Here is a 10,822-nt window from a genome sequence, read left to right on the forward strand (position 1 = left end):
ATTTAACTCAGCCTTGAGCATATTCAGGGACTCAGCATCCACTCCTCTCTGGGGAAGAGAATTCCACAGACAAACCGCCCTCTGAAAGGGGAGAAAAAATTCTCCTCACCTCAATCTTAAATGGGAGACCCTCATTATTAAACTGTGCCCCATTGTTCTAAACTCCCTCATAAAGGAAAGCATCCTTTCAGCATCATACTGTGGAGTCCCCTCAGGATTTTATATCTTTCAATAAGCTCAGCTCTCATTCTTCTAAACTCCAATAGGTATAGGCCCAACCTGCTCACCATTTCCTCACGAAATAACCCCTTCATCCCAAGAAACAGTCGCGTAAACCTTTTCTGAATTGCTCCTAATGCAATCATATCCTTTCTTAAGTAAGGAGACCAAAAACTGTCATAGTCCTCCAGATGTAGAGTAAGGCCCTGTACAGCTGTGGCAACACTTCCCTACTTTTAGACATGATTCCTCTTGCAATAAATGTCGATGTTCCATTTGCCTTCCTCATTGCTGGCTGAACCAGCATACGACTTTTTGTGATTAATGTGTCAGGACACCCAGATCCCTCTTTACCATAAAGTTCTGCATTCCCGCTCCATTCAAATAATATTATGCCTTTATATTATTCCTAAAAGGTGAACAAGCTCACATTTTTCCACATTATACTCTCGCTGTCAAGTTTTTGCCCACTCGCGTATTCTAATTTCTCCCTCCATTTTTTTGTCATTCGTTGCTGGTATCTGAAATCTGTCTAATCTCCTGACCTGCCACCAACCTTTTCAGTCTTGTACACTTTTTCTTTCAATCTGATACTGCCCTGAACTTTGCTAGGTAGCTACCATGCTGCATCCTTCTATATGGAATATATCTCTGACTGAAAGATTGAAAGACTGCATCTGGGTGCACACGCATATAGTTTTCAGCCATTGTTCACCAGTCGCCCCAGCATGGATTTGCACAAACTCCCTCTGCACGTGTTGAAAGCGTGTGAATATTTTAAAATGGCGGAAAGCAAAAGATCATCTGGTCCAAAAGCCATAATGGTGCAATGTAGGACCATGACCACCCAAACACACCCCAATCAAAAACAAACGTGTGATTGGCTAGGAACCAAAAAAACCCGCGGCCAATTGAAGATCTGGCAAATTCCTTTCCAACCTCACAAAGGTGATGAAACAAGTTGCAAGAAATCACAGTGACCAACAGACATACTCTACCAATACCCCACCTACATTCCAAACTTTGTACAGTTCCAAACTGTGATGGACTATACAGAGTTGAAGGCAATGAAATCAAAGCTGAGGATTTTAAAAGTAAGTTGTTGCCAGACTTAGAATTAATCGATGCAACTCAGCGAGTGCAATAGTGATGTGTGAATGCGATTTGGTGTGATTTAGAATACAGGAAGCAAAGTTCTGGATGAGAAAGATAGAAAATTGGAGATTGGCTAAGAGACCATTGAAATGGTCCAGCGCTGACAGGAAATACTTGAGCAGTTTGAGCAGCGGATGGTTTGAGGCAACGTTGGAGATGGAGAATGCTACAGAGGCAGAAGTAAGCAGCCTTCCTGATGAAGCAGATATGTGGCCAATAGCTGATCACATGGCCAGACAGCACACGACAGTTAAAAATGTTCTGGTACAACCTTGGACAGTGGACAGAGCGAGGGATTGAGTTGATTGTTGGTGAATAGAAATTGGCTTGTAGTTGCCACTCCGTAGCAACTTACCTTCACTTGAACTCCAAACCAACTTACCTTCACTTGAACTCCAACTTACCTTCACTTGAACTCTAAACTCCGGATGGTTTGGAGCTTGACATTCCTGACTTAGGCCGGGGGCTGGTTTAGCACACTGGGCTATATCGCTGACTTTTGAAGCAGACCAAGGCAGGCCAGCAGCACGGTTCAATTCCTGTACCAGCCTCCCCGAACAGGCGCCGGAATGTGGCGACGAGGGGCTTTTCACAGTAACTTCATTTGAAGCCTACTTGTGACAATAGGTGATTTTCATTTTTTCATTTCATTTCATTCATTTTTCATTCATTTCATTTTGTGAGGTGAAGCAGGTCAGCAGCTCCAGCAGTGACGTGTAAAAGGAGCAGAACAAAGAAGGACACGTTTTACAGCACGAGCTGCCACGAAGCAGGTGAGTTTAAAGTGTTGCTAACTTTTGGTTGGTTCTTAATTTGGCTCTATTTAATCACGTTTGCTCAAGAGTCGCCAGGTATCTTTCGACACCGCCACAAGGTTCAGAACCGAATACTGATCAATGACTCGATACACCAGTTAGTAAGTTCAAAAGCAATGCTCATTTATTTACACACAGTCAAATCTACTCATGCATAAACTTTACAAACTAAACTACCACTATTACTAAAGCCTATACTTAGCTTTGGGCGCCCACTCAGTCAGAGGAACAATGGCCGTTGCTCAGTTCCCAGGCTGCTGGGTTGAGCTGTTTACAGAGTAGCAACTAGGAGCGTCTATCTCGTAGCGTGCGTTGACTTGGAACTTACTTGGTCTGCTGTAGCTGCTCGACTGGTCTCTCTCTTCGGTGAGAGCCAAAGCCAAAGGAGGAAGATTCTCCCTTGGGTGATACCTCTTATACTGCAAAGGGCTTCGCGCTCTTTTGGGCGGGCCTTGAACTTGGCCTCAACTAATTGGGTCTTTCCCAATCATCGGTATCGATTTTCCTCCAATAGAGGGGTGGCTCCCTGATCGCTGGGCGTGTCCTGGTGACTGTCAGTCTGCTTTGTCTTAGCTTCTTCTGGCACCGGGGAGTCTGTCCTAACATTGTGTATCTAAATGTTTCCCTTTTGTCTCCGGAGATGGCTCATTAGTATGTAAATAGTTTGGTACTTTCTGTCCTGTCTGAGCGTTTAAGGTTCGAATCAACAGACAGAGCTTGCACCTGCTTGTTTCTTAGCATTATCCAATTTTCCCTGCATTCCTTGCGGGTGTCTGTTTTGCAACAGGGACGTGGCCATCCCAAATGGCTACAAAAGGGACCATTGAAAGGATGAGAGTACGTTTCGAAGGTAAGTGATTTTAATTTGGGGCGAGGTTCAGACATCGGCGGGGCGAGGTGTCAGGTCAGAAGGGGGTGTCATGTCCATGGGGGTGGTGGTGTCGCGTTGGGTCAGGGCATTGTCAGTTTGATGGGGGATATGTCAGATTGGGTGGGGTCTCAGGTCAGGGGGCTGGGGAATTGGCTCAGAGATGCTTTCGGGTTGGGGGCGGAAGTGTGTGCAGGGGGTCGAGGTGGGTGCCGGCTCAGGTTGTGGGGAGTGTTAGGTCGGGAGGAGGTGTCAGGTTGGGGGCTGTCATGTTAGTGGGGGTGTCAGGTTAAGCGGTTATTGGGTCAGGTCGAGGTGGAGAGACAGATCAGGTCGAGGTGGAGAGACAGGTCAGCGGTGTCAGGTTGGGGTATTGTTGGGTCAAGGGGGATGTTGGTGCACGGAGGGCGAGTTGGTGACGGGTCGGGTGTTGGGTCGGTAGGAGTTTTGGACGGGTGGGTGGTCATGCAATGTGGGGTTGATCCTGGTCAGGGGGTGTGGAGCATGAGGGTGGGGGTTGGTGGTGGTGGGTGGAGTGGAGAGGGAGAATTCCTTGCAGGTGGACGGTTTGGGGGTGGGCTGCTCAGTTGGGGGTGGTGTGGGGGGTCTTTTGGGTATCGGGGGTGTAGGGGTTTGTGGGGGGAGGGGTGGGGATGGGAGAGAGTAGGGGGTCTGGAGATGTCCAGTGTGGGGCTCGGTCTGGGTTTTTTAAATATTTACTCTGGAGTTAGAAGTGCTTTTTTCCCCCATTCTAACTCTTTCAGAGTAACAATTAGTGTAAAGCTGGCCGAACCATCCAAAGTTAGGGATTTATATTGCTTTGACTGATGGTTCCCAGCCCAATGCAATTGTCCAGTAGACGTTAGCGCTTCTGGGCAATTGCTCGAGAAACCCTAATATGGGGATTTCCAAGAGGAATTCCGCAGTGCATCATTGGGATACCCCCCTCCCCCAAATCCTACACTGCGGAGCCAGGAAGTTATGGCTAATTGTGGCAGAAACTAGAAACAATGGCTGTGAACATTCCAGCATTTAGTGGAATATCCTGCTCATTCAGGACGGAATGCCAGTCAAAGAAGGGTAACAAATCAGAGACAGTGGAGAAGTCAAGAGAGACAATGGTAAGGCAAAGCTGGGTGTTGCCAGCATAGATATTGGAGTTGATGCTGCCTTTCAAATCATGTTGCTGAATAGCAGCATGTTGATGAGAAATAGGAGAGAGCCAAGGATCAATTCTCTTACAGATGGATGAAACTTCATCATGAAGATCCCTCATCACACAATTCAAGGTAATACCCCCTCACGGCATAATCGCCAGGCAAAAGGCCCCTCATCACAAAGCATACTTTCCAACAAGAATCAGACAGTTCAAAAGATATGTCAGGGAAGATGCATGATTGCTCTGAAAGAACTACAGTCAAAATTCTTCTGTGATGTGCTATTTGTGAACTCAGCAATAGTTTTGCTTTTAAATTTTGCTTTCAAGTGTCTGACCAAAGTCATTGACTTGTTATTGAGACTGACTGTTTTATAAACCAATGCACACAGGAATGTCACTTACCCAGTTCTATCATCTTCACTACAGATTGTTCAACTGCCAACTTCTGCAGCTCCTATTAGGAACCAAATAGGATGGGTTGTTAGATAAGACCGGCCAGTCAGCTCCATTTTATACCATAACAACTCACCTTTAAGCATCGAGGATTGAGGAAATGAAGAGGAGGTGACACTAAGCATCCATATTGGTGCCATGGAGCAGTAGAATTTTACTCAATCCACGTTACTCTTGGCCAAGTAGTTATAGCGTACAAGACAACTGGGAAAACGAGTAAAAATTGCCTCAACTGATAACTCATGGTCAGTGTTATAGTGGCCAAAAAGGACACGGGTGATCGTCAATAGATCTCCCCGTGGGCTTCGTGGAATATGGATTCCTCTGTTAAGTGGATGGTAGCTCACCCAATAGGAAATGTGCAGCGGGGGCTTAAAACGCGTTGCTCCAATCTGGGCCAGTATCGTGTACAAAGAACAATACAGCACAGGAACAGGCCCTTCGGCCCTCCAAGCCTGTACCGGTCGAAGGTCCCCGGGCTTGGACTAGAGTGCTGGAAACCTTAGCAGCAGCCCTTTTTGTTACTTTAATAAAGGGTTTGATCCTGGAAGACTGGTCAAATCAAACGGTTAAATGGGTTTTGTACCTTTAAGCACACATGACAATTCTCACTTACTTTGGAGGAACACAAATATAAGAGGAAAATCCAAATGCTGAAGAACTAAAGTGGGTGTTACATTTGGAAGAGGTTCAAGTGCATACTCCCACCAGGTAATTCTAGATTTTTATTACAAAATACATTTATTGTTTTTAAAATAAATTTAGAGTACCCAATTTGTTTTTCCCAATTGAGGGGCAATTTAGCATGGCCAATCCACCTACCCTGCACATCTTTTGGATTGTGGAGCTGAGCTCCATGGAAGTACATTTAAATATGAATAATTCACTCTTAATTAATAGCCAAAAAAAGATAATGTGAAGCAGGATTTCATTAATCATTGGCCCAACAGTCAACAAGCAGTCCTATCTTATCATTGATAATAAAGGCTCTCTATTCCCTCCATACCTAATTTATAGAGACACGGAACCCCATTCAACTCCCTGTCCCTTCAGAAACACACTCAGTCCGCGTTCTGCACCCTTAAGTTAACAATGTTTCAACTTTCAGACCCATCATCGAAACATGCTTGATAATACACTGATTGGGCCTCATTCTGCTGAAGGGTCGATCTTAGGCCTTCACCCTGCCCATTGCGTGCTGGAAGACATGATGTCCAGTTTCCGACGATATTGTATGATTTAAAGTATTGCCTTATACAGGGCCAGGAACATGTATAAAGACAAATCCCTCAAGAGCGTTATTACTGCGGTCAGTGGAATGTACTGGTCAGCCATTCTAAATTCACTCTGGGAGACCTGTTGAAGTGCTGACCACCTGAGAGGAGTCCTAGCTTGCAGTACTCCTAAGCAACCAGTGTCATTGTATGTACTATTGCTTAGAGATTTAATAAAGATGTTTTAAATTTAGCGAAAGAGTACCCCAAGTTGCTGTGTGCCATTAATATCAGAAGTAGAAACAAGAGCTTTTAGAGCAAAAAGGGTTCTTATATGTGGCAAATCGGATAGGAGTTTTGAAGATAAAGAAATGGCAGAATAGCCTGTGTGGTAGTGTGCCCCTAAAGGGGGCGACTTCTCAGAGGGTCATGGGCCTCGTAGGGTCATTCAGGCTGGAGAGCATTAATCCTGGGGCTGAGCGCAGGTTTCACTGTTAGTTCCGAGTTTGGAGTTGGTGGAGCATGGTAGCCTTTATCTCACTCTCTGTAAATTATTATTTGCCTTAAATCATTTATTCATTAATCTCCTTGGTGGTTACCAGTTTTCAAGATACTACATCTGACTGCTGCTACAGAAATTGGGAGAGCAGGCATCATGTGGAAGCCTTTCCTTTGAAGAAAACCCATTCAGCAGTCTCTGTGTCAAAATGCTCTATTTTGGGGAACCTGAGCCATTTGATCCCAACACTGAGGAGTGGGTGGTGTATGTCGAACACCTGCACTATTTAATTAAGACCAATGAAATTTAGTGGGGGTTGGGGGGAGAGAAGCAGTGAATAATCCTATTAACAGCCTGTGGGTCCCCGACCTATAACCTGATTAGGAGTCTGACTTCTCCAGATGACCCCGACTCCGAATCATTTGAGGAGCATGTGGGGTTAGTCAAGGGACATTATCACCCAAAGTCGTTTGTGATAATACAACTTTACAAATTGAATTTGATTGCAAGAGCCCTAAGGGAGACAATAGCTGCATTCGTTGAGCACCTAACACGGCTGAGCATTGCGAGTTTGGGGCTGCACTCAATGGCATGTTGAAAGACAGGCTAGTCTGCGGTGTTAACGACACGGCCATACATCAGAAATTGCTAGCAGAGGCAGAGATTACCTTAAAAAAGGCATGAGAGGTCATTAGGCTTTTGAAATTGCTGAAAGGTGGGGGGTGGGGGCAATTGAACCGCAGAGCGTGCAAGCAGGTGAGGTCCACCAGATTTGGCAAGAAACTGCTGGCAGTCGTAGCACCAGGATGAAGGCACAGAATGTAATGAGCAGTGATATTCGGAGCAAAAGAGAGTGTAGACATATTGGGAATTTGGTCCACAGACCAGCAGCTATGAAGAATGCTACTGATATGGGAGAGATCACCCCCAGGAGAGATGTAAATTCAGGGAAGTTACATATTATGCCTGCAATAGGAGAGGGCACATTAGGAGAAAATGCAAGGGTAGATTGAGCCTACAGGAGCACAAAACAAAAACTCCGACTCCAGTTCACAGTGTTCAGAATAACCCTGAAAATGGATCTGAAGTGGACAGTTTAATTGTGTTAATGGTAAATAGTCAGCCATGGACACGGGAGGGTGGGCTGGGGGGGCTCTGCTACAGTTGCAGACGAGCAAATGTATTGTTATTTACAAGGTGGGACCCAGCCCCTGAAGTTAAGAAGCATGAAGACCAGGCCAGCCATGTACACTGGGGAAGCTTTAAGGATCCTGGGAACAACCACAAGATCCATGAGCTACCACACACCAGTCAGCTCAACTGCCTCTAATAATAATGGGGGGGCCACAACTCTGATAGGCCAAGATTGGCTTCACCAAGTTAGATTAAATTAGCTAGAAATTTTCAAAATTAAGGAAGGGGCTTTTCATGACAAAAAAAAAAGGTTTTCCAAATGGTTTAGTCAAGATACAGGGCCTGAAAGCAAAGATTTGCGTGGATCCTGAGGCCACGCCCAAGCTTTACCAGGGCTGACCCGTCCTCTTTGCCTTACATGAGATGGCTAAGTCTAAACTCAAGTGGCTGGAAGAATTAGGCATCATCAATCCTGTACAGCTTTCGAAGTGGACGGCTCCGGACTTCCGGGTGCGGCTATGCAGAGCTAGGTCGCATATTCGGCAGCTCCCGCTTGGAACGGACTTTTGGGCTCTTTTACAGGGCCCCCACGGCATTTGTTTGACATTTCCCGGTGTGGGAAGAAGACTGCAGCATTCCCCTGACGGTGTCCCCCAGGAATGTTGTGTCTTTTGGCTGCCAGACCCGGCAGAAACAGTGAAGGATTTGGCTTGAGCTGCAGCAATAGACAGAGGCCTCTTCCAGCATGCAAGCATTCATTCTGGAAAGAAAGTGATTTTCTCGGCAAGCTTAAAGCTGCAATCTGACTTGACTCTATCAAAGGTGAATTCTAGCAGCAGAGGGAACAACTGTGAAAGGATCTACCAAGGCCATTGAAGAGGCGAGGACGAGGCTTCTGGTGGCGGCCATGGAGGAGTAGGTCGCGCATTCGGCAGCTCCCGTCTGGAACCGACTCTCAGACCTTTTTCAGGAGTTTCCATAGACTTTTTGGGGCAGACTGGTGAAGCAAACACTGCCAACTTCTATGAAACGGACCAGAAGTGTAACGGCCAAAGGAGCGGCACTGGAGCAACGGGAGAAGCGAGGGAAAGAAAACAAAATGGCGGCGGCCAGGGACAAAGGGGAGCTGCAGGAGTTCATCAAGCGCTGCTTCGAGGAGCAGCGCGAGGAGATGCGCAAAGAGATGTTGGCGCCGATGCTTTCGGCAATTGAAGGACTCGGGATCACGCAGAAGGCCCACGAAGCTAAGATCCAGGAGGTACAGAAAAGAGTCAGTCAGAACGAGGACGAGCTCATGGGCCTGGCGGTGAGAGTGGAGCAGAACGAGGCGCTACACAAGAGGTGGGCGAGAAGACTCGAAGACCTGGAGAACAGGTCGAGGAGAAAGAATCTGCGAATCCTGGGTCTCCCTGAGGGAGTGGAGGGGGCTGATGCCGGGGCATACGCGAGCACGATGCTCGAGATGATGATGGGCACGAAGGCCCCTTCGAGGCCGCTGGAGTTGGACGGGGCACATCGGGTGCTGGCGAAGAAGCCCCAGGCAAATGAGCCGCCAAGGGCGATCGTGGTGAGGTTCCACCGGTTCACGGACAGAGAGTGGGTCCTGAGATGGGCCAAGAAGGAGCGGAGCAGTAAGTGGGACAATGCAGAGATCCGAATATACCCGGACTGGAGCACGGAGGTTGTAAAGAGGAGAGCTGGTTTCAACCGGGCCAAAGAGGCGTTGTACCGGAAAGAAGTGAAATTCGGAATGCTGCAGCCAGCGCGACTGTGGGTCACATACAAGGGCCAACACTATTACTTTGAAACGCCTGAGGAGGCGTGGACCTTCGTACAAGCCGAAAAGTTGGACTCTAACTGAGGGTTTGTGAGGGTGGGGGGGATGTTTTGGGGTTTGATGTGTGATGGTTGTTGTATGTAGGGGGTCAATCACGTGCAGGAAATGATACATGGGCTGGGGGAGAGAGACAAGGAGCTGCGCCAGAGGGGGCGGAGAGGGCTTTGGAAAGCGCAGGTTTTTTTCCCGCGCGCGGGAAGGGGAACGAAGGAATGCATATGGATTGGGAGACTCCCACGCGGGGAGGTCAATGGGACGGCGGGGGAAGCCGGGGTCAGCAGGCGTCAGCTGAATTACGGGAGTGACATGGGGGGAGCAAAAAAGCTAGACAGGGATCTAGCGGGGGGAGGGGAGGGGGGGAAGGGGGGAAAAAGGGTTGCTGCTGCACTGGCCGAAAGGGAATGGGACACAGAAGAGGCGGTCGGGACGGGGGTCCCCCCTCTGGGGGACTGGAGGGTGAGGGAGGCGTGGACACGGGACTGGCCCAGAAAAGGAAATGGCTAGTCGGCGGGGCGTGGGGGGGTGAGAGCCCCTCCAATCCGTCTGATAACGTGGAATGTGAGGGGCCTGAATGGGCCGGTGAAGAGGGCTCGAGTGTTCGCGCACTTAAAGGGACTGAAGGCGGACGTGGCCATGCTCCAAGAGACACATCTGAAGGTGGCGGACCAGGTCAGGTTAAGAAAGGGATGGGTAGGACAGGTATTCCACTCGGGGCTGGACGCGCAGAATAGAGGGGTGGCAATATTGGTGGGAAAGCGGGTGTCATTTGAGGCCAAGACTATTGTAGCGGACAATGGAGGGCGATATGTAATGGTGAGCGGTAGGCTGCAAGGGACGTGGGTGGTGTTGGTAAACGTATACGCCCCGAACTGAGATGATGCAGGATTCATGAAGCGCATGTTGGGGCGCATTCCGGACCTGGAGATAGGAGGCCTGATAATGGGAGGGGACTTCAATACAGTGTTGGATCCAGCACTGGACCGCTCCAAATCAAGGACTGGAAAGAGGCCGGCGGCGGCCAAGGTACTTAGGGGGTTTATGGATCAGATGGGGGGGAGTGAACCCATGGCGGTTTGCAAGGCCGCAGGCCAGGGAATTTTCTTTCTTCTCCCATGTACACAAAGCCTACTCCCGGATAGATTTCATTGTTCTGGGTAGGGCGCTCATCCCGAGGGTGGAGGGGATGGAGTATTTGGCTATAGCCGTTTCGGACCATGCCCCGCACTGGGTGGAACTGGAGCTGGGAGAGGAGAGGGACCAACGCCCATTGTGGTGGCTGGATGTGGGACTGCTGGCGGACGAGGTGGTGTGTGGGAAGGTGAGGGGGTGTATCGAAAGGTACTTGGAGGCCAACGACAACGGGGAGGTGCGGGTGGGGTTGGTATGGGAGGCGTTGAAGGCGGTAATCAGGGGAGAGCGAATTTCCATTAGGGCTCATAGGGAGAAGACAGAGGGTATGGAAAGGGAGA

General features: G+C 48.5%; 1 protein-coding gene across 1 annotated transcript in view; it reads right to left on the bottom strand.

Annotated features, from left to right (window-relative positions):
- The window catches only part of LOC140387259 (C-signal-like), a 46,657-nt gene extending 41,991 nt beyond the window's left edge, over positions 1 to 4,666 (bottom strand). Inside the window, exon 1 of the mRNA XM_072470216.1 lies at positions 4,619 to 4,666. Within this exon, the coding sequence (XP_072326317.1) occupies positions 4,619 to 4,631 (13 nt within the window). The 5' untranslated portion in view covers positions 4,632 to 4,666. The remainder of the gene's footprint in view (positions 1 to 4,618) is intronic.
- Between the last annotated feature and the right edge of the window lie 6,156 nt (positions 4,667 to 10,822).

Source organism: Scyliorhinus torazame, chromosome 12, assembly GCF_047496885.1.
Source record: "Scyliorhinus torazame isolate Kashiwa2021f chromosome 12, sScyTor2.1, whole genome shotgun sequence".
In the NCBI taxonomy this organism is placed as follows: domain Eukaryota; kingdom Metazoa; phylum Chordata; class Chondrichthyes; order Carcharhiniformes; family Scyliorhinidae; genus Scyliorhinus; species Scyliorhinus torazame.